The sequence below is a fragment of the Ostrinia furnacalis genome, unplaced genomic scaffold, assembly GCF_004193835.3.
Source record: "Ostrinia furnacalis isolate ACB-3 unplaced genomic scaffold, ASM419383v2 OfSCF6535, whole genome shotgun sequence".
Taxonomy (NCBI): domain Eukaryota; kingdom Metazoa; phylum Arthropoda; class Insecta; order Lepidoptera; family Crambidae; genus Ostrinia; species Ostrinia furnacalis.
Genome location: NW_021136774.1, coordinates 366,185 through 391,066, shown reverse-complemented (window position 1 = coordinate 391,066; position 24,882 = coordinate 366,185). Strand labels below are relative to the sequence as shown.

At 39.8% G+C, this 24,882-nt stretch overlaps 1 protein-coding gene across 2 annotated transcripts; it reads left to right on the top strand.

Annotated features, from left to right (window-relative positions):
- On the top strand, positions 1-19,377 carry Cnx99A (Calnexin 99A). Of its 2 annotated transcripts, XM_028317917.1 has the most exons (14): positions 246-293; positions 617-634; positions 734-847; positions 1,165-1,329; positions 1,923-2,072; positions 7,832-8,040; positions 8,476-8,683; positions 9,180-9,300; positions 9,882-10,024; positions 11,841-11,957; positions 12,786-12,926; positions 15,317-15,439; positions 15,858-16,025; positions 16,765-17,048. In XM_028317917.1, the coding sequence occupies exons 3-14, from the start codon at positions 734-736 to the stop codon at positions 16,831-16,833; spliced, it is 1,728 nt and encodes a 575-aa protein (XP_028173718.1). In that variant the 5' UTR covers positions 246-293; positions 617-634; the 3' UTR covers positions 16,834-17,048. The 2 variants fall into 2 exon arrangements, with proteins under 2 accessions (XP_028173720.1, XP_028173718.1); XM_028317919.1 differs by lacking the exons at positions 246-293; positions 617-634 and adding an exon at positions 1-148 and having other exon boundaries at positions 16,765-19,377.
- The last annotated feature ends 5,505 nt before the right edge of the window (positions 19,378-24,882 follow it).

The window sequence follows — 24,882 nt, the reverse complement described above, 5'->3', positions numbered from 1 at the left end:
CTTCCTTGACAACTGTTTGTTTTTGATTGGCTGAAATTTTTCAGAGGAAACTGAAAATCATTGAGGTTTAGTTTGGATTTTACGAGCACAAAAGCTAGTTTTTTTATGTGTTGAACAGTAACAATAAGTGTAATAAATAAAGAGCAAGGTGAGTTATGGTTCTAAACTTCATAAATAAATTAGAGCTGACTTAGGGCTGGGTCGCCGGCCCTTTTATTGAGGATATCCGATTTCCGGCGCTCTTCTATTAGCTGCTTGGTTTTCGAACTGTTCTTGCAGTTTTTTAATTGAATTACAGTAGAACGCCGATTATCCGAACGCCGATTAACCGAATCGCCAATTATCCGAATCGGTCCTAAGCGTAATATAAAAAATTTAAACCAAGTAATTTTTGTTTTGTTGTATTGTAACATGTTGGAACTCACAGGAGTCTAGATATTTTTCAACTAAGCGTTATTGTAGAACTCTAAACACAGTTAATAAAGTATATTCTATGTGTGTCAGTTCGTTTTTAACTCGTTTTTTCTTTATTACTAGTCTATGTCCGATTATCCGAATTTTCGATTATCCGAATCTACCCCGGTCCCAATTAATTCGGATAATCGGCGTTCTACTGTAGTTTGAAACAGACGTGGTAAAAGTTGGAACTGTGACTAGCGTGTGCATTACTTATTTATTAGCGGCCGACGTGTAAGCGTTATCAGTGAAATATTTGATGGGGTTTTCATTTCAGATGGCTCGAGGAGGGTACCGGGTGTTAGCGTTGAGTGCCTTACTGGTGTTAGTGGGAAGTGCAGTGGTTGTGAAGGCGGAAAGTGAAAACTCAGATGATGGGATCTCTGTGGAGGTTAGTTTATTAATCATGTCATACAGATACAGGTTACATGACCTACTTAGCAACAGTTAGAGATAGCTCTGCTTCTTGCAGAAAGATTTTGTACTTGAGTACCTTATTGCTGAATGAACTGTACATCATCTACCAGTCTTTACACCATAGGCCAACAGCTACACTTGTTTTGTACTAAAAACAATGTAATACTAGTTGTCTTGTACTAAAAAACCAGTGTAATTCACACTGAACTACTTTTATTTGAAAAAAAATATTTTATATTTAGTAGTATAATAATTTCATGATTAACTTTGATTGTTATGTCATTTGTGTAGGTCGAAGAAGATGACCAGTACCACAGTCCGACAATAGACCCGAAGAAAGTGTTCCTCGCAGAGCACTTTGACGATGAAGCCGCTTTTAAGAAGAAGTGGGTTAAATCGGAGGCCAAGAAGCAGGGTGTCGATGAGAACATCGCCAAATATGATGGCAAATGGAGTGTAAGTAGTTTTGCATTTATTTTTACTAAATTGTTTTTCCTGAATTTACATTTTTTATTGTAAATCTTTGTATAGAGATCATTGAGACTATGATATAGAATGCTGATTAGAATAATGTTATAGTGATTCCTATTAGAATAAAAATGCCATTGTAACCTTGAATTTAAATTATAATGATCATTAATTCAAAATTCTAAAACAAAAAATCAGGTTTTAGTACCCCAATGAGCATTGCCCATTTAATTTTGTGACGATTTAGACTTATCTTTGTTTACTTTAAATTAGTTTTAAATTTCATTCTTATTTTAATAATCTTGTGATCTTGTCCAAGAACAACACATTTGTTTGATATAGGTTCATGAGAATAGTTTTTTTCTAATTGGTTTTAAGACTTCCCTGATATCTAGGTTTTTATAGTTTTAAACTTTTCTATGTTTCAATCTACCTAAGAACATGAATGTTATTCCATAGTAAAAAATTTGTAAACTAGTACCTTTGAAGATAAAGTGAAGTATGTACTTAAGATAGTTACAGTGGATTATCTCATCCATATTTTACTTCTTCTCCTTCTAATCCAATTGCATTCTATTTAGATCCAAGCACCAACAAAGAAGATCCTGAAGGATGACTTGGGATTGGTGCTGACCACGGAAGCCAAGCACGCGGCCATATCCACACTCCTGGACAGGCCATTTGAGTTCAAAGACAAGCCTCTCGTGGTCCAGTATGAAGTTACTATGCAGGTATGTTATTTTAAAATATGAAATTTTGTTTTTTTTTTTTTTCCTTTTCTAATCTGCTACTTGGCAATCTGTTTCCGCGAAACAATAATCCAATTATCTGTCCGATTTCAATCCGGTTCTTGAGGTGTTTAGTAAGAGACTAGTCCAGTGAGTCATCTCTTATTCTTTCACTGCGAAATTTGGTTTAGTATAATAAATTTTTACCAGTAAACACTATTTGCCAATGATTTAATCTAAATTACATTTGACATCGTTTTATTGAAATAATTATTAGGCATAAGGTTTCTTCATTGTGTAACTTTTTGTATGACAATCAGGTTTCTTTATTGTCTCCCAGTCAACCTTTTGGCTAAGCAGAAAATTAGTAATTAGTTATAATGTTGTAGCCTTGAATAGGATTTAAATTTAAAACTACACTATGAAGTTTTTTATCTAAAAACAAACTATGCCTGTTGCTATGCCAAAGCCACAACTATTGAAATTATACTATGAATGCAGAGATTAAACAATTATTACGATCTGTAATGGCATTGACTCACTTTTTGTATAACATTTTAAACCGTGACAATGTTTTCAATTGCAAACCAATTGTAATTTACATTGTAATACTTCTTAATTGACTGTATTAGAACTAAATATTTTGCGCCATGTAGAGCGGAAAATGTTATTTTCTCGAAAGTATCTCTGTAATATAAACTATTTATACTTATTGCCTGAAATGAAATATGAAATTTTATTGTCTAACAAGAATCCTTGGGAAAAAAGCCGATTATGTTTTGAAAAGACGGAGTTCGAGGGGTATTCGTTATTGTATAGCTTGTAGTAATTGGCTTATCGGCTTAGCATACAATAACTTTCGAGATGTACTCGCCTACGCGTAGAAATTGCGTGTACTATTGCATCATACTAGTTAAATTAGAATCTAATGCCTAGGCTTTGGTTGTGACCCAAAATTGTCGCCAATGTTTGTGAAAGTAGCTAATTACATTAGTATAATTAGTAGTTAATGTTTAGGTAACCTTCCAAATAGGTTGTCATGATATCATCATAAAGCCCTTGGAAAGTTTTCGTTTAGCTGGAATGAAAAGTAGGTTACTAATCGAATAAAATTAATTTACGAAGTCCTCTTTAAAATATTTAACCACACATTCAAGGTATTGCTGTAAAGACTGAATCACTCTCATTCAATGTTAGTAGGTAACTTGTACATAAATATTTACCTAATTGAAAACTAAATTTCGACCTAAATATCTCAAATCTGAAGGTAAAACGTATGCAATTCAAATTGACCAATGCCATTCTTCTAAAACTTGATTGTGTGATAAACCTAAAGACCTAGGAATACATTATCACACATTATCATATACTTGAACTATTTCGTCGCATTTATTTGGTACGTTTGTTTTATTCAAAAGTCGGATATCTTCGCTAGAATCGTTATTTATAACATTTAGACTACCATTCGTCATGATGTCCATGAAAACAGTGGAATGTATTATGTCATGAAGTTGGATCTTTTATTTTTGCATGTTGAATCGAATTCGAATTAATTTCACAAACTTGTTTTTATAGAAATAGTTTAATCATGTCAACTGACCACTTTTACTGATATAGTTTTAGTACATTAACCTCTTCTTTGTCTTGATCAAATAGACTTGATAATAAATTAAACCAAGCTGATTTTATCAGGCAAACATTATCATGACTTGGTTAAATATCTGGGGACCTAGATAAAGTAACTTTAATGGGACAAATTATTGTAAAAGCTTTGTATAGCCTGACCAGGAACATAAAAACCCTGGCATAAAGGCGCGTCAATTGCATTTGATAGTGCAACACTGGGTATAGTCGTACCTGTATTAAATTAATAGGCTAACTTTATGTATCAGGATTCAGGATTATAGGCTAATTTAATGTTTTCATAAATTAACAAAAAAATATTACATTATAGGTAAACTGATTTAAATAAATTAAATGAAACCATCAATCGAGCAAGTAGGATTTTATTATTATTCATCAATAATAACATTCTGAACTTGAATATTCAACTACAATGTCTGCTCATGAACGCTTCAAACTCGGTACTTCTTTCCCAATTCCATAAAATTCAACACTTACAAAGTGACAAAAAACTTTAAAATAGGTAGTTGAAACAAACCACAGCTAATTTTCATAGTTGACTGTACTATACGATAAACATGTCAGTCAATTTGACAACCTTTGTCGGAAACATTATTTAATGAAAATATTGTCCGAACCCTTAGTATTTCTCTTCGATAAATACTTCACATTGTGAACCACTTTTCTTTCACGACTATAAAAAGATTTTAGCAATTTAATTCAGAAAATCAATTGCACACATTTAAAATAAAGTTTGTTTACACTTTGACAGCAATAGACTGACATGCAAGGTGACATATCAATGAAGTTTTCAGTTACTGTTGCCATTAAAAGAAATTAGTACCATTAGTTTTCCGCAACATGGCGAGGGTTTTTATGTTCCTGGTCGGGCTATAAAAATAATGCATTAAAATAAATATTTTCCATTGGTTTTTTCTGAGGCTCGTAGGCGTTTTAGTAGGTAGTTATTAAATTGAATCGCCCAGAAATTAGGCAACACGTCTTTGTAAAAAGTACATAAATTACCACAATGGAGCTATTTACAAAAGTAGGCATTACAAAATATCATGACGAATTTTTTTTTGAGTAGCGAATACCATGGGGCTCTCAAATACCTTCTAACCAGGGTGAAGAAACTTCCATACAAAGGTCATCGAAGTGAAACTTGCTTCCAAACAGCGACATCGGTGAATAAATTCAAATACTTTTTAACTACCCTAAAACGCTCTAGATGTCGCTGCTCCTGTTTCCTTCATATTTTCATTTTTTTCTTAATTAAAATATATTTGAGAATATTGTTAATTACAATGTGAAAACTTTTTTTAAATGAAATTAATTTGTTTTAATTTAAAACTGAACATTGACATTTTTGTTATAATTTACATAATAGAGTAGTAGAAATTACTATTTAACATATGGCAACTTTGTTTTTCCTCCAAAATGGCCGGTGTTGTTTTTGTTAGGTTGAATTGAATGCATTATTGTTTTCTTAGCCATCGTTTATGAGTTCTGTGGCCCTATTAAAGTATTGAAGAGTCGAGTCAAATTCAAGTTCATTCCTTCGTACCTGCTGCTGTTCTGGTTCATCGGAGTTTTGTTCGTTCCTTCGTGAATCGCGAAGAAACTTTCTGTTATGTTCACAAGTGATCTGAGTTTTCTCAATGTGCTGTGTTCTGTGTTTAGTGTTGAAAACTTTGCGAAAAGACGCTTTTGGTGTATAATATTATGTGTGTTCATAAATAAAGTAAAATTATTATGTTCTGGTTCATCGGGGTTTTGTTCGTTCCTTCGTGAATCGCGAAGAAACTTTCTGTTATGTTCACAAGTGATCTGAGTTTTCTCAATGTGCTGTGTTCTGTGTTTAGTGTTGAAAACTTTGCGAAAAGACGCTTTTGGTGTATAATATTATGTGTGTTCATAAATAAAGTAAAATTATTAAATTCAAAAGTTTTTGTTTACTTATTTGCATTTCCATGTGCAATGTAGAATTTTTCCAAATACATTGTTTTGAAAATACGTACACCATAAAGATAAATATTTTCAAAATAATGGATTTGAAAAAATTCTACATTGTACATCATAAAAACAATAATTCTTTGAAGGTTATGAGGGCCTATGTGTGCGTGAACTGTGTGTATGGGTGCGTGGACTTTATGTATGTATGTGTGCGTGTACTATGTATGTATGTGAGCGTTACGTACGTAGGTTAAGTACAGGGAATTTAACACCAGGCTATCAATTAGTAGGCTCAAAAATTTGACAGAGAGGGTTCTCTATTTCCTATGTATTACTTTTCTCTATGCTTCTAACGATACATTACGCTCATGTTTACAAACTGACAAGTGAAGATGCTGAGAACGAAGACAATGTAAACACCGTAAACTTGCGCTGGCGTCGCTCCAGCATCGCTTTCGGAAGTGCGACTTCCAGAGTTTTATAAATAGGATTTTATTTTAACACGCCAATGAACTTGGATATTTTTGATTTGCTGAATTAATGTTTTGCACATGTTCAGGGTTGACTGTGCCAATTTTTTTGTTATTAAAATAGAAAATAATATTTCTAATGTAAATATACCAAGACACAAAGAAGCATTTCAATGAACATTGTATTTTATTTATTTTGTAAAATAACTATATTTACAATTTCCATCAGATAGGTAGATCAATAATTTAATATTTTATACAGTGTCCAGAGTAAAAGTAAACTTAGTTTTTTATTTAGAAAGAATATTCGTAATTTGAATCTGGGGGCACGGCAGTGCCCCCGCCAAGTCGAGCGCGAAGCAAACACTGCCGTACCATCCTTTACTGGAACCATTTCGCCGCATTTTCAGGCCCCTATTTGAGAACCTCTGGATAAGACCACAACGCAGAAATTTTCGTCATCTAGTAAGCTATAATCACATACTTCAAATCCAAAATTTCAAGCCTGTAGGTCATTTAGTTCCGAAGTTAAGCGAAAGCAAAGTTTCGTATTTACGACACTCACTCACTGATAATCATCAAAATAGAACTAGTACTTCCCGTAAACTCAGAGAGCTGAAATTTGGTACAGAGTTAGGGTTTAATGGCCACATAAAGGGAAAACTATAAAAACTAGGAAAATCGAAGATCTGGAGTAACCACATTCATAATCAATACTACTCCGGCACCGTGGTGTTCGCATGTATCGCTCGCCACTAGATGGCGCTAGCACTAGCAAGCGGTGTCCAGATTTTTTTCCTTTCTAGAGTCCCCCGTCGATTAAGTTGAATGTTATGTAATTTGCATTTCGTTAATTTCGTTTATTATATTATAAGGATCGCTAAGGTTATGTTATTTAAATAATTGTTCATTCGTTGTTTGTTCTCCATTTTAAGGGTCGTTGAGTTTATTTGTGTTTAATATCGTAAAAAAATGACGATAAAACGACGACGTTAAATAATTTTGCCACTTTCTACAAAAAGAAGTGAAATCCCACCAAAAACATTCTGTAAAAAACTAGCCAAGTCTCGGTGGAGCTGCTTGTTTATCTCTAAAAAGTAATGAAATCTAGACAAAGTCGTGCCAAGTCTATGGTTCCTTACTGCGATTTCTTTATTATTATAGTTAATGTTGTGTGACTTGGCCGTTGAACAATCTTTATTAAGATAATTACATAAGTATTATTGAAATACGCAGCTTTATTAAACCTACAATTGACTGGTTATTGTTGAATCAACGTTTTCCAAGTGGCGCGGTAGGTAGCGGTTCTAGCGACCGATTTGTGCAATTGTGTCATGGAGCACCTCGTTTTGTACCCTTCAACGGCCAAGTCACACAACATTAACTATAATAATAAAGAAATCGCAGTAAGGAACCATAGACTTGGCACGACTTTGTCTAGATTTCATTACTTTTTAGAGATAAACAAGCAGCTCCACCGAGACTTGGCTAGTTTTTTACAGAATGTTTTTGGTGGGATTACAAATTACTAATATTACCTACTGTTGTGGGTTCACCACAATAGTCCAGCGGCGACGGGGTTAAAACTAAAGGCCCTCGAATCTACAGTTCGTCTCCGACACCATTGGGCTATTTTCGCCTTCAGTTTGATTTATTTATTTGTTCGATAGTTTGATGATTTATTTCTAATCAACTATTCTATTCTCTCTTCAGGAGGGCCAAAACTGCGGCGGTGCCTACATCAAGCTGCTCTCAAAGGGAACCAACACCAAAGCGGATCTCCGCAAGTTCTACGACCAGACGGCCTACACCATCATGTTTGGGCCCGACAAGTGCGGGAACGACAACAAACTGCACTTCATCTTCAGACACAAGAACCCGAGGAATGGATCCATTGAGGAGAAGCACAGCAAGAAGCCCAGGTGAGGAGTAGTTGACACCATTTGATCACTAATTTACATCAAGCTGCATTCTAGACTGCATCCCACTTAACATCAGGTGCGATTGTAGTCAAATGACTGCCTTGTTATGCATAAAAAAAGCTGCTCACAAAAGGCACGAGTACCATTTTTTTAGCAAGAAGCCTAGGCAATGAATTGCGGAGTCTTTAGAAATAGTCTACTTGGGCTTGATGCTAAATGAGTTTTAGAGTTGGAAGACAGTTTAATGCATAAAACAAAAATCATTAGCTTATAGCTACGTGAGACCCGGTTTCCACCAAGACGGAGCAGAGTGGAGAAATGTTTTGAATAACCAATCGATTTCATTATTTCCACCTCCCTTCTCCGCTCCACCTTGGGAAAACCGGCTTGAAGTTCTGCACCGAAAATTAATTGTATGAATTTACTTTTCCCCAGCCAACGCCTAGAAGACATCTACAAAGACAAAGAACCGCATCTGTACACTTTGATCGTGCGTCCAGACAACACCTTCAGCGTGCTCGTCGACGAGAAAGAAGTCAACGCTGGCTCACTCCTGGAGGACTTCACTCCCGCCGTCAACCCGCCTGAGGAGATCGACGACCCCAGCGACAGCAAGCCTGATGACTGGGATGAGAGGGAGAAGGTAAGAGGACTTTCGTATTGAACCACACACACACAGTAATTTGCTCATGTCATCTTACCTTCATCATCATAGACGGCTTCAGCGACAACTGAAGCCTAACAACTAGGACTGTGTCCACACTCTAGATACCGTCGGCTGATCCACAAGGTGCAGTATGGTTGTAGATTACTGGTCGGTCAAAATTGCCTAGCACATCCTTGATGACTACAGACACCCCGTAGACTGCAGACTTTTTTCGGCAGATTGGTCGTGCTGAATATGTATGGAAGTACGCACATCAGTCATCGATTTGATACCGGCCGTTTCCGCATACAGTTAGAATAGAAGCTAACCAAACTATCGCCCTACCAAAAGTCTATAGTCTGGAGGGAGTCTTTGAAGTCTACTGCTGTAGGCCATGCGTCTCCAATCGTTTTCGAGCCGTGTAAATTCAGTGGCTTCCCTAAACTCTTCCAAATAAATGTTCTTTCTTTCTAAATATTACATTTGTGTACAGATCGTAGACCCCACGGCGTCGAAGCCGGACGACTGGGACGAGACGGCGCCTGCGCAGATTGTCGACCCGAACGCGGTCAAGCCCGACGGCTGGTTAGATGCTGAGCCCGAGATGATTCCTGGTACGTATTCAAATATACTAACTTATGCTCATGTGTTGTGACATAGTGATTTCGTGACAGATTTTTTGTGTATTTTAAGTTTGGAGGGTACGTTTGGGTAACCTTTGTTTGAGACGACCATTTAAATGACATTCGAATAAGATAAAACGTTACTAGATGTTTTTGGTGGTCCCCAAGCTACTTCAGCTGAGTGCTAACAAAATAAAAAAATGGCTTCCCCTACGAGATTAATTGATAAGCATAATGCACGGTTGGTATAATTCTTTGCAACAAAAACTACAATCGCGGGCCCGAAACGCAGCGTTCAGAAGGCGTAGTGTGAGTTTATGTCAAACGCATTCGATAGCGACTGCGTTTAAAAAATATATGTTTGAAGATTTTAATTCTTAATAGTTTCCTCTAGGGGCGCTATACAATCCGTCATACATTTAATGTCACTTTTTTACGCAGTCGAAATCGAGTGTAAACTCACGCTACGCCCACTTGGTCACACGTCTCGGAATTAATGTTTTTACGCCTGTTAAAGTTTTTTTTACAAACAGCCACAGTTTAAACATTAATGAACAATATTTTTCCTCTAGACCCCGACGCGACCAAGCCTTCTGACTGGGACGAGGACATGGACGGCGAGTGGGAAGCGCCTCTTATCGACAACCCTGCTTGCGCGTCTGCACCCGGCTGCGGGCCCTGGCGTCCACCCACCATCCCCAACCCCGACTACAAGGTATACTGCACGTTATGTCGTTGAGATATAGTCCGGTCGCCGAGCACATAGAATTTCGTCCAATGACCCCAAGCTACACATCCTTATCGCTCGCGCGTAATTATATTGCTGTCGCGACTGTGCGACGGGCGCCCGCAGTGAGTGTGCGAGCGCGACAGCAACATAATTACGCGCGAGCGATAAGGATGGGTAGCTTTGGGTCATTGGACAAAATTCTACGTGCTCACGGACCAGGCTTTACAAGGTACACCACACCTTAAGCAGTTGTGATAGGGTCTATATTGCAATAACAACCCCGCCTGTGCCTCCGCGCCTGGCTGCGGGCCCTGGCGCCCGCCCACCATCCCCAACCCCGACTACAAGGTACAGTGCACCTTATGTAGTGGTGATAGGGGCTAGTTTCCAATGTAACAGATTCCAAACATGGACTACAAGGTACAGTGCAACTTATGTAGTGGTAATAGGTGTTATATTGCAACGACTTGACTTCGCTGGTTGCGGGCCGTAGCGACCGCCCACCATCCCCAACCCCGACTACAAGGTACAATGCACCTTATGTAGTGGTGATAGGGGCTAGTTTCCAATGTAACAGATTCCCAACCTCAACTACAGTCAGCGTCAAATAGTTCGCGACGACACCCAAAGTAGCCAAAAAGTTCTTGTTTGTTACAATTAGAATAAGGTTGTGTTGTCAACTTTTTGGCCACTTTGTATATCACGAACTATTCTATAGGCAAATTTGACGCTGACTGTACAAGGTACCCTAGTTCTTCCACTTGATGAATCGACGACCTAGTGAATGTAGCATCTGGATGCGGAGTATCAACTACTTTAAAGGCAATAATGCCAAACAAACGTGAATATAGCCAATCGGTGAAGGTGTCAGACTTGGCTGATTCGAGATCCGAGGAAACTAGTTCGAACCCTGTCACCGCTGGACTATTGTGGTGAACCCACTCTCCTACTTGATGGACCAACAATTTTGTAAAAATCGCGGTAATCATCTACATGCGGGCAGCGCAGGACCAGTCGTGGAAATCCGTGGGGGAAGCATTTGTCCAGCAGTGGACGGAATTAAATTTAGATCACAAAATCAATTGCACACATTTAAAATAAAGTTTGTTTACACTTTGACAGCAATAGACAGTTTAATTATTGACATGCAAGGTGACATTGAAGTTTTCAGTTACTGTTGCCATTAAAAGAAATTAGTACCATTAGTTTTCCGCAACATGGTGAGGGTTTTTATGTTCCTGGTCGGGCTATACTAAAGCCTGGTCCGTGAGCACGTAGAATCCCGTCCAATGACCCCAAGCTGCCCATCCTTGTCGCTCGCACATAATTATGTTGCTGTCGCGCTCCCACACCCACTGCGGGCGCGCGTCGCACAGTCGCGACAGCAATATAATTACGCGAGAGCGATAAGGATGGGTACCCCTATCCGTCCCCCGGACACGGCCTGAGCCGAGGTCCGAGCCTACCGTGGCGCCCTCAGGCCGCGTCCGTAGTCCCCTCGATCGGGCCCACTAGAGTGAGCCCGCCGTAGGCTGGACTTTGGTCCAACACCGCGGTGGGCAACCCTCTAGTTGGGTTCGCCACTGATCGGGCGCCTTATGCGCTCGATACGGCCCGATTGCGAACGTCGGTCTGCGACCGACGCGGACGAGCCTTGGCTTCGCTTCGCGAAGCCCACACTCGGCCTCGTCGGCACGCGCACCGACGATCGCTAAACGGCTAGAGTACCTTCCGTACTCGCCACTCTGCCCGGTGAAGCTGGAAAAGCTCCTCAAGCTACCAGCGCAATGTTTGTTTGCAGGGCATCTGGCGCGCGCCTCTGATCCCGAACCCCAACTACAAGGGCAAGTGGGTGCCGCGCCGCATTCCCAACCCGGACTTCTTCAGGGACGAGCATCCCTTCCGTATGACGCCTATCGTGAGTATATGACTCTTATTTTTATCCCAGGAAAATGGCCTATCCATGCCATACCTACCGCCGGGAGACGGCGTGAACTGAAACTTGGATTTATTTATTTATTTATTTGATCACCAACAAGGTTACATTGAGGCTTCACAAAAGTAACTATAAAAAATGACACTTGTTAAATGCAAACTTAATTATAGGTGAAAACATCATGCGTTAGAAACTAAAGCAACAGCAATTAGGGGTTAAAAACTGAAAATATTTATTATTGTGTAAAGAAGTCCCTATGCTTGTCCCTATATTTGTGGGAGAAAAGAAGTACAGGCAGTGGCAAACTGTTTTAAATATTATTTATTTAATGGGTCGTACACAGAGTGAGTTACAAAAATATAATTTAAAAAAATTGCGCAGCAAATGAAATAATTTCAGAAACCTTAACTTTACCTACCCTAAACATAACAACAATTTAACTTCGCACGTTTTATAGTCGTGTGACTTGGTCGAAATCGATTTTCCGACCAAGATTATTAATTGAACTGTTTCGTTTTTAGGGGGAGGCCTTAGTCTATAGTCTGGTCTGCGAGCACGTCGAATTTTGTCCAATGACCCCAAGCTACCCATACGCGACGGGTGAGACGTGCACACTCACTGCGTGTGACGGGCGCCCGCAGTGAGTGTGCGAGCGCGACAGCAACATAATTACGCGCGAGCAATAAGGATGGGTAGCTTGGGGGTCATTGGACAAAATTCTACGTGCTCACGGACCAGGCTTTTTTTCTTGAGGAATCATTTGGTCAATAGTGAACATCTTTGAACGAACCAACAACTCCTTATTCCCAGCACGCCGTAGGCTTCGAGCTATGGTCCATGTCTCCTATGCTGCTGTTCGACAACCTACTAGTGACCGATGACGCTGAAGTCGCGCGTGCGTGGGCGCAGCAAACCTTCCACCTCAAGCGCGCCAAGATCTCCAGGGACTCGGTGAGTTTGGATTGTATACTTTATTGTGGTTGATATTGGGTTTAGATTTGATTGGCACTCTTGTGCCTCGTGTTGGGAATGTGTTTGAATTTTTTGATTGGATCAATGTTAGTTGTCTGTCAAGAACAAATGAAAGTACGAAGTGATATCAAATAGGTACAGCAATACTAGTCTGTAATCTTCTATTATTTAAAAAATTAAAGTAGACACTAGCGTCCATATTTCCAATTAGCGAATGCGCACACTTGGCGACTAGACGCGGCCACTAAACGCATATTAGCTTGTCCGCGCGTTGTGGCGACGACAGCTAACATATTAAATTGACAAGTCGCGCGCCGCGTCTGTCGCTTCAATTGTCACCCAGTGTGCGCTGTCGTTTACTTCATGTGACAATAAAAAAGTGCAAGCAACTAAGAACTAAAGAACAAGTTGTATACAAGAGCAATAAATAATAAATTCGCTATAATGCTGTGTCATGTCTTCAGCAGAAAGTAATTCCATCCGACTAGCTTTTGGACAAAATATCTACTGTAAAATAAATACAATTTAGCAAACGCTATGGGGCCGCATGCTGCGCGCCATGAACTACAAGCCGGGCTACTGGGCGGCCTATGCAGTATACGTCGCCATTCCTATCGCCGCATACGTTGCCTACCTCGTCAGCCGTCTCAGAGAGGTCACGTGTGAACTGGGCTCGTTACTGTCAGTAGTCGCTAGATACAAGACGCGTTGTTAGTTATAGTCTGGTTTGCGAGCACGTAGAATTTTGTCCAATGACCCCAAGCTACCCATCCTTATCGCTCGCGCGTAATTATGTTGCTGTCGCGCTCGCACACTCACTGCGGGCATCCGTCGCACAGTCGCGACAGCAATATAATTACGCGCGAGCGATAAAGATGGGTAGCTTGGGGTCATTGGACAAAATTCTACGTGCTGGCAGACCGGGCTGTAACACTAGGGCTGCATGCTGCGCGCCATGAACTACAAGCCGGGCTACTGGGCGGCCTATGCAGTATACGTCGCCATCCCCATCGCCGCTTACGTCGCCTACCTCGTCAGCCGCCTCAGAGAGGTCACGTGTGAACTGGGCTCGTTACTGTCAGTAGTCGGCTAGATACAACACGCGTTGTTAGCTATAGTCTGGTTTGTGAGCATGTAGAATTTTGTGCAATGACCCCAAGCTACCCATCCTTATCCCTCGCGCGTAATTATATTGCTGTCGCGACTGTGCGACGGGCGCCCGCAGTGAGTGTGCGAGGGATATAATTACGCGCGAGCGATAAAGATGGGTAGCTTGAGGTCATTGGACAAAATTCTACGTGCTCGCAGACCGGGCTTTAACAATGGGGCTGCATGCTGCGCGCCATGAACTACAAGCCGGGCTACTGGGCGGCCTATGCAGTATACGTCGCCATCCCCATCGCCGCTTACGTCGCCTACCTCGTCAGCCGCCTCAGAGAGGTCGCGTGTGAACTGGGCTCGTACTGTCAGTAGTCTGCTAGATACAACACGCGTTGTTAGCTCACAACTACAAGCCGAGCTACTGGGCGGCCTACGCCGTGTGGTCGCGTGTAAACTGGGCTCGTTACTGTCAGTAGTCGGCTAGATACAACACGCGTTGTTAGCTCACAACCACAAGCCGGGCTACTGGGCGGCCTATGCAGTATACGTCGCCATCCCTATCGCCGCATACGTGGCCTACCTCGTCAGCCGCCTCAGAGAGGTCGCGTGTGAACTGGGCTCGTACTGTCAGTAGTCGCTAGATATACAACACGCGTTGTTAGCAAACAGTCTTGAGGCCGCATGCCGCGCCATGAACTGCAACCCCTGGCTACTGGGCGGCCTACGCCGAGTACGTCGCAACCTCGTCAGCCGCCTCGGAGAGCTCACGTTGAAAACAAAGACACTATAGTTTTTGAAGTGAAATATGGCTAATTTACCTGCTAGATCATTCTTCTATCGGTCAGTTTTCTATCGGCTGCATACAATGTTTATGAGTGTCAGTTAGACAATATTGAAACTATTGTTTTATTTTTGCTAATACGCTAGTTTTGTTAACTATCTACTGGGTGGCCTACGCTGTTTACGTGGCTATCCCCGTTGTCTCCTACCTTATTAGTTGCGCCAGAGAGGTCCCGTTTCAAAGAGGCTCTTTTACTATCGGCTGATGTGGCTAATTACGCGCTAGATTTATTATAAGGCAACAGTTTGCATAATAAGGTTGTAAGGTTTTCATCGCCGTCTATGTCGGTTACATCTGCATCCTCGCTAAAGAGGTCCCTTTTCACAACGAATGACAGAAGACAAATAAAGGTATACGTTATTATAGTAGTAGCAAATAGTAGAAGAAAGTAAGCTAGAGCTAGAGTACTAGTAGCCGCTATCCGCAGGATTCGCTGGTGGAGCGGGCACTGCAGTTGGCGGGAGCTAATCCTTGGCTATACGCGGTGGCCATACTTGGCTCCTTCGCCATTGTCGGCGTAGTGGCCTACCTCTGCTGCGGACCGAGATCGGTAAGATTGACTTTGTTTTGTAATGCTGTAAGGACTCTGATATTAGTAGGTACCCCTTTTCTGCTGCAACTTTTTTGCTTCAACTTGACCTTGAAACGCTTAAAAGCATTCAGTCTGAAGATGCGGAATAGTTCTGTGACCAGACACTTTAAAGATTCTGTTTCTGCTGATTTCTTCAATGTAGTAGAAGAATATTATAATGAAATAAAATATCTCATCTCACATAGAATTTGCAGTTTACAAAAAATTGCTTTATGAACGTTTTGCATAGATATAAAATTGTAAACTTTATAGCACATAATTATTGCAAAATAACACCTATTGCGAATCCATAACATATCAAAAGTTTTACCGAGAATTACCAAGACAAGCTTCGACACAATCATGAGCTGTCACTCACTGTACCCTTACACCACAGGATTCGGACGCAGACGTTAAAAAGACTGATGCGATGATGGAGGACGATCCCCACTCCGAAGGGGAAGGGGACGGGGCTGAAGGGGAAGGGGAAGCCGAGGCTGAGGAGCTGGAGGAGCAAGAGCAGGCTTCCAGCAAAGCGGACTTGGAAGGACCTGATACCACTGAGGTGAGGAGATGTGATATATTGTTAGAAGCAGCTCAAGGATCTGATGCGATGATGGACGATCCCCACTCCGAAGGGGAAGGGGACGGGGCTGAAGGGGAAGGGGACACGAGTAGGCCGCCAGCAAAGCGGACCTTGAGGGGCCGGATACCACTGAGGTAAGGAAATGGGATATATTGTTAGTAGCAGCTCAAGGATCTGATGCGATGATGGAGGACGATCCCCATTCCGAAGGGGAGGGCGAGGGGGCCGAAGGGGAAGGGGATGCCGAGCTGGAGGATCCCGAGCAGACCGCCAGCAAAGCAGACTTGGAAGGACCTGATACCACTGAGGTAAGGAGATGTGATACTTTAAGTATGGTAGATGCAGCTCAAGGATCTGATGCGATGATGGAGGATCCCCACTCTGAATATGTAACCTATGTATTATTTTATGTAAGCAGAGTTAAGAGAAATTGTATTTTAGAGCTAAAGCCTGGTCCGTGAGCTCGTAGAATCCCGTCCAATGACCCCAAGCTACCCATCTCTATCGCTCGCGCGTAATTATGTTGCTGTCGCGCTCGCACACTCACTGCGGGCGCCCGTCGCACAGTCGCGACAGCAACATAATTACGCGCGAGCGATAGGGATGGGTAGCTTGGGGTCATTGGACGGGATTCTACGTGCTCACGGACCAGGCTTTAGAACCAATCTACATTTTTTATTCCAAACAGGCATGTTGTAACCAACCATCATTTCCACAGAGCACGCCTTTGGTAGACGCAGAAGGCGCGGGAGACGGCCAACGCAAGCGCAAACCGCGCAAGGAGTGAGCTCCCGCTACGCAGGTATTCTTCACATCAGTTCTGTCCACCGCTCTTGTTCCCAATCTCTGTTAGTGTTGCCGAACTATCTATAGTAAAACTATCGATAGTTTTCATTCGAAAAAGCCTTCTCCATCGATAGGCCTATCGATAGTATCGATAGCTTTTTATTTAAAAGCGACGATACTATCGATAGTTTATTCTTCACGAGCAACAGTACTATCGATAGTATCGATAGTATTGCGCAAATTCAATAGTATTGCCTCGTTTTGAGTTATCGACAGTATCGATACTATCGATAGGCCAATCGATAGTCTTGTGATAGTTTGGCTATCGATAGTCGACTATCAATCGGCAACAATAATCGCTGTAGAATTTGATAGTTGACACCACCATTCTGTTAACACTTGTTTAGAATCTAACGCCCGTATTCACAAACATTAATATGATTTTAAACTTTCGCGTTCCATTTCAATTAAAATAGTAAGACACGGGTCTTAACGCGACGTTTATTAATGAGTTACATTATGTACTCACGGCTTAACGTTTCTCGATGGCTCGATTTTAACATTACTATGAGTCACAGTGCGCGTGGACGCACAGGGTGACACGCGAACCAATCACAGAGCTTTATTCAACGCTGTGCGTTCGATTTGCTGCCTCACTTAAGCAAGCATCGTTTGTGACTACGGGCGTTAGATACAGGTGACATTGGCGAAATCGCGTTTTCCCAAAATTCACAAGTAAATGTAAAAACGATTTTGTTACCATTTCTATTGTTGTGGTTTTCAAGCCTAGAATTTTGTGTGCAAGAAATCATCTATGAAATGAAACTTTTGGTTGATGGTGTCAACTACCGATTGTCCGATTTAAATTCATATCTCGATGTTTTTGTTTATGTCGATACAGTAAATTAAAATTATTTATTCGTACCTGTTTATGTTACTAATTTGTTTGTGATAGCCTTATTTCTGATTTTACACTTACAATCTTATTGTATTTCCTTTATTTATTAATTTACAGTATAGACATAAATAAAATACATTTATTTAAATTACCTACGATATTCCTAAGAACATAGTCGATTGTAAACCAAATCGACTAAAATATGTAGATAACAGTATGCTTTGTGTGTTGTGAAACATTTGCGATTTTAATACACACTGAACAATATACTTGTCATTAAGTGGACAGAACATTCCATTATCTAAGTATTCATTTCTTCAAGTATTATCCCACGTGAAATGTGCCTTTAGCACGGCTGCAACTACAAGTAATAAGCATTTCTATGTCGTGAAGTTCTTTATCTATACAATCAGGTATACATCAGTTTTAGATACGTGGGTGTTTGGCTACTTGAAAGCTTCGATATAAATCTAGTTTCTACCAAAGAGCTCACTGACTCGTTAACAAAACCCGTAGGTGACCGTTGGGATCAAATATATACACAACTTGGCCGGTACACTGCCGGGCACACGCATATTGTATGTCATTAGCTAATTTAGATGTTACGAAGCTTGATGTGATTTAAGACATACTGATTTACACCATTATGGATCTTGACCGAACCATAGTAAGGTCTAAAGTTCCACTCACAAACAATGATAGAAATTCCAATATTTATATTTCTACATTAAATACAAAGTCCATAATGATATTAGATGGTCCCCGAGTTCTACGGGTGTGAACAAAATTGTAAATGTGCTTATTAACATTTTTTTAAGCATTGAGGACCGGTTGTAAGATATCTTTGCGATCTTAAATTTTAAGCGATTGACGAATAAATATTTATAATTAATTAGCCCGGATTTTGGACTCGCATTTGAAACTGTAAGCAGCTATGTTTAATTATTTTCTAAGTAGCCCTTTTATCAAATTACTTGATACGTTTATGTTAATTATAATGTAATACAGTGAAGTTTGAAATGCGAGCACCAAAATTAAGCTTTAAACTATGTATTTATTATTGTATAAATGTAGTTAATACATTTGTTCTCGTATGTGTCACGATAATGGGTCATGCTCCTTTTGTACTTATTGTAAACAAGGTTTTATCGCAAATATAATGTATTTAAGTACCTACACTTCATTGTAAATAATGAAATGTTGCTTTTCATTCTTCAATCCTTTAAATTTTAAATTGATGGTTTTGTGAATCTGAAATGAGATCTCAATTTGAAAAACGCATTCTTGTCTTTTAGAAACCATTGTGAAGGATTAATAATAATATTATGTATAGTTTTCAGATAAAAAAAACTGTATAGTCAGCTGCACAGAAATAAATTAACTTGTATGTAGACATTGTAATTTATTACAAGCAGATAAGGTTCATTATAGAAATATACGTATTCCTGTGCAGATGAGTTTACAGAGCAATATCATAGCGTAGCTCAGAGCATGGCCCAGGGTGGCGTTATGTAATAAGCGCCCGCGCGCCGTAGATTAAATAATATATTGTTTGTCTCGATGCATTTTATTTTCGTCCGTAAGCGTTGTGTGTGATAGGTACAAGTAATGGACTGTAATTTACATGAATAAACTAAATGGTTTCTATTTTATTTGTTTTATTTTGAAATAATTTTAGGCACAAAAACAAATTATATTTAATTTAATTTCAATATCGTGACGTGAAGTGACACACCCACCACCTTTTGTGATATTTTTTCTATTAGAAACATAATTTTGTCTGTGATTAATTAATGTATTTATTTTAATATGTAATTGTCTAAACTAAAAAATAATTTCTATTCACGTCTCGTAGATGACCAAGCACCTGACAGACAGTATTTTGGTGTCTGTATTAGTCGGTCTTACTACTACAGTTTTCGCTGACAGACTAGCCAATCATCGTAAACAATGCATTAAAAAGCCTTTTGTTTTATGATTTAAATGGCAGTGACGTCTAAGTTGTTGCTATTCCATAAAATGCCAAGTTTTACCGCTTTCTTCGTACAAAAACAAAGTGATACGTGAAACAATAACGCGTACATCAAATGCAGTGAGCACTATGAATGGAGGTCACTTTCTACATGCACTTATGTGAGCGCATGTCAACAACCCGACATCAGAGATTACTAATCGCTGTCGTGGAAAACGCATTTCGTTCTTACTACTTAGGTAGGTACGGTTTCTGAATAGTTTTTGTGCTTAGGCGTGTTCATCTTCTCCTCAAAAATTTATCTACACTAATATTATAAAGAGGAAAGATTTGTACCTATTTTTGTATGTTTGTAATGAATAGGCTCAAAAACCACTGAACGGATTTTGATGAAACTTTACAGTATTATTGTTCATAATCCAGAATAACATATAGGCTATAATTTATGACGATCTGTGACAAACGAAATTTCACGCGTGTGAAGCCGCGGGCAAAAGCTAGTTCAATATAAAAGGATTCTTACTTTATTAGAAGATGAGCACGCTCAACCCAAAAACCCTATATAGTAGGGAATTTAGTGCAATGATTTGTATGGAGACCCCTCCACTTTGGTATAGAAGGCTCATTTTTGCAACAATGGTTCTTTGGGTGCTCCTGAGTGGATTTCCGTCGGTAGACATCGGGAGCCCCCCCTGTGGTAGCAGGGGGAGGGGGGGCAAGTTTCCTTCCGCCGCGCTTCACTTTAAGGCCCATATCTTCAAAACTATGGGTACTAGGGCAAGTGTGGTATCATTTTCGGATAATTAAAGGATGGCGAATTCATTTCTAGAACAACCTTTTTGCCTTTTCATACAAAAAATTGAAATATTGAGTAAAATTCACAAAAACCAAAAAGTATTTTTTTAAATAAACGTCGTTTACTTTTAAACCACTGGAGATAATCTAATAAAAAAAATATGACCTGAAAGCTACATTTATCAGGATTAGGCGAATTTTATTGCGCATCGGAAAAAAATATTTATTTTATCCATGAATTCATACTATTTGGTTCAAAAGCAAGCAAGGATTATTATTTTAGAATTTATTTAGAGTTGCTGGCACATCAATCTACCATAATTTGTATTTTTTCGTCAATTGATTTTGAACTCTATGTGTGAGACATAAGGTTGAAAATAGCTTAAATACATTTTAATTTTGAAAATATCTTAAGAAGAAAGCACTATACCTATGTATAAAGAACTTTAATTTGTCTAAACGTCTTAATGATTATTATTATTTTAATTAACAGTTTTATTTCTACATACAATTGTACCAGTGATTTAACGGAAAGGTAAGTGTAAGGAAAATGAGGTTTCACAATCATAGAACAGGATATATTTTTAGCACAAAGGTTACGGCTGTGACCGTTTTAGTTATTTTTTTCAGACAGCACCAGCTTTTGCACTACTTCTTGCACTTNTAATATTGAAAATATCTTAAGGGGGCGTCCATAAATTACGTGAGACTTTTAGGGGGAGGAGGGGGTCCAGAAAAAACTCACTTAATCTCACGTGGGGGAGAGGGGGGATGTCGAGAAATATCACGTAATTTTTTTCCACAACAAACAGAGTAAATCCTCAGTCTGCCTTTGTGAACACAGGCACAGTTTTTAGATCCGCGGTTTGCTACCAATGCTTAAATATAACAAAATGTAAACTAATAGTTAAAATTGGACTAAGAGTTATTTTTTTTATATTTTCGAAGCATGTATTATATCATTTACATTGCAAATAGGCATTTTGGAAAATCTCACGTGAGATTAGGGGGTGGGGGAGGGGGTCTGAAAAAATCTCATGAAATCTCACCAAGGGGGGCGGGGGGGTTAAAAATTAGCCAAAATTGGCTCACGTAATTAATGGACGCCCCCTAAGAAGAAAGCACTATACCTATGTATAAAGAACTTTAATTTGTCTAAACGTCTTAATGATTATTATTATTTTAATTAACAGTTTTATTTCTACATACAATTGTACCAGTGATTTAACGGAAAGGTAAGTGTAAGGAAAATGAGGTTTCACAATCATAGTACAGGATATATTTTTAGCACAAAGGTTACGGCTGTGACCGTTTTAGTTGTTTTTTTCAGACAGCACCAGCTTCTGCACTACTTCTTGCACTTACATCTCACCATTTCCAGGCAAGCCTCAGCAGCTACGGGAAAACCGGTCCATGTAGGCTCCATCTTGCTATCGGCTCTGGTCCACCCCCAACCAGTCGGGTAAAGGGAAGACTCCAGTCGGTTGCTTGCACCTGATCCTATACGCGAATCCCTTGATATACTGCCAGTAGCCAAGGCTGATACAAAGCTGCTGCTGATGTCTGGGTTATCTTATGTAGGGCCTAAGCTAAGCTAGGTCTAAGCGTAGTCCACAGCGACCCATTAGGATCTTTATGCTCCGTTTTTTTATTCCCTATCATCCAAAAAAATCCTATCCATTAGGTGAATTAAGCGTCTGAGTGAAAGCCTTCTAAGTCTTTTGATGCCGGATATGCTGACCCAAGCAGACCCATCCTTACAGTATTGATTCATGGACCCCACATGTATTCCACATGCTCGAGAGCTGTCTTCTGTTGGTAGGCCTATTTTGTGGGACATGTGGTTCGTTCCATAATGCCCAGTTTGCGTACCAGTAATTGCTTGGGCTTAGGTACCTTTTATTTCCGTTTAATGAGTTTTCTCCATGACCTTGTGTTTCCCTTTAGGAATGATTTGGAGAGGTTTATCTTATATCGTTGGAGCTTTTCCATTTAGCACTGTGCTTCTTGGATATCCAAGAAGCACAGTGGCCATATGGCCATATTATGGCCATGAGGTATGCCGTTAGATAAAGGTAAGTATCAGTTCTGACCCAATAGGTATCGCCTCTGACCCTAGTTTCGCTAGACTGTCGGCTCTCCCATTGCATTTGATCCGTGTATGTCCAGGTATCCCACATCAGGGACACTTTCATGCCTTCCGAGTTTGTTCATCTATCTAGAATAATTCTAGACTCAACCTTCACTGAGGCGATGGCTTTTTGTTTGAGTGCTTGCTGGCTGTGGATCAGGATGTAAATATTGCGTTTTTTACACCCCTGTTCTTTAGTGCACACATATCATAGCGTAGAATTCAGCTTGAAACACTGTAGCAAACCTCCTTAAGCGATCACTATGTTCGAAGTGTGTAAACACGACTACTGTAAAGTAGTCGCCCGTTCCCGTTCCCAAGGCCATCTTTACAGTGGCGGCGTAAGTCCTAAGGCACCCTCTGGTAACCCCCACGATTTTGGGGTTACCTACCGATTCCAAGATTGAAAGACAATGACATAGACCGCAGACTTGTTATGCAGATGCGCCAGTGAGTACTAATCTGTGCGACATGTGTCACCCTCTGATGCTTGGCACCCGGGGCGTTCTTTGTCTTCGTGACTTTGAGCTATCAGTAAACCAGATTAGGCTGTTCTGTTGGGATTTTGGTCCTCTTTTTAGTCATCCCTTGTTCAAGATCTATCCACTTACTTATTAGATAAATCCAAGGGGTTCGCGTATAGGATTAGTTGCAAGCAACCGACTCAGTCTTCCCTTTACCCGACTGGTTGGGGGTGGACCAGAGCCGATAGCAAGATGGAGCCTACATGGACCGGTTTTCCCGTAGCTGCCGAGGCTTGCCTGGAAATGGTGAGATGTAAGTGCAAGAAGTAGTGCAGAAGCTGGTGCTGTCTGAAAAAAACAACTAAAACGGTCACAGCCGTAACCTTTGTGCTAAAAATATATCCTGTACTATGATTGTGAAACCTCATTTTCCTTACACTTACCTTTCCGTTAAATCACTGGTACAATTGTATGTAGAAATAAAACTGTTAATTAAAATAATAATAATCATTAAGACGTTTAGACAAATTAAAGTTCTTTATACATATAGTGCTTTCTTCTTAAGATATTTTCAATATTAAAATGTATTTAAGCTATTTTCAACCTTATGTCTCACACATAGAGTTCAAAATCAATTGACGAAAAAATACAAATTATGGTAGATTGATGTGCCAGCAACTCTAAATAAATTCTAAAATAATAATCCTTGCTTGCTTATGAACCAAATAGTATGAATTCATGGATAAAATAAATATTTTTTTCCGATGCGCAATAAAATTCGCCCGCTGTGTCCTGAAGAAAAAATTTTTTTCACCTACTTTTTGGGAAAAAAGTACCATACAATGTTATATTTTTATAATCCTGATAAATGTAGCTTTCAGGTCATATTTTTTTTATTAGATTATCTCCAGTGGTTTAAAAGTAAACGACGTTTATTTAAAAAAATACTTTTTGGTTTTTGTGAATTTTACTCAATATTTCAATTTTTTTGTATGAAAAGGCAAAAAGGTTGTTCTAGAAATGAATTCGCCATCCTTTAATTATCCGAAAATGATACCACACTTGCCCTAGTACCCATAGTTTTGAAGATATGGGCCTTAAAGTGAAGCGCGGCGGAAGGAAACTTGCCCCCCCTCCCCCTGCTACCACAGGGGGGGCTCCCGATGTCTACCGACGGAAATCCACTCAGGAGCACCCAAAGAACCACTGTTGCAAAAATGAGCCTTCTATACCAAAGTGGAGGGGTTCTTGCACTAAATTCCCTACTAATATGTCGGATCTGTAAGGTCTACAATAAATGTAGTGGTCCCCTGGACGTGCATTTCATGTCCCTACCCAAATTCAAGGCTACAGCAACCGACTCTATATCATAAAAAATTTAACGCTAACTAACTAAGCAGCAACTTATATTTCTTGCAAGTGTGCAATTAGCTTAATATTTTGCGTATTTTTTAACATATTGTGTATTGTTGTACCGTTCGTTGGTGTACCTAATAAATAAATAAATAAAATCTCAATTCAAAAATCGGACCTTAGGCTTTTATATCATGTCACGTATGAGTGGACCTCGGTCCGCAGTGTTTTACGAAATTTTGCGATAAATATTAATCCGTGGCCTTCAAAGTTCAATCACTTACAGCGGTTTAAACTTATGATGTTTACTCTTAATAAATTAGGTATATTTTATATCTGGTTGTTAATAAACCTACCCAACAACTTATCTTCCTTTCGTTGAAATCGTTACAAGTGCTTAGGTGTCATAGTATCACTATTAGCGATGAGGTATTAAC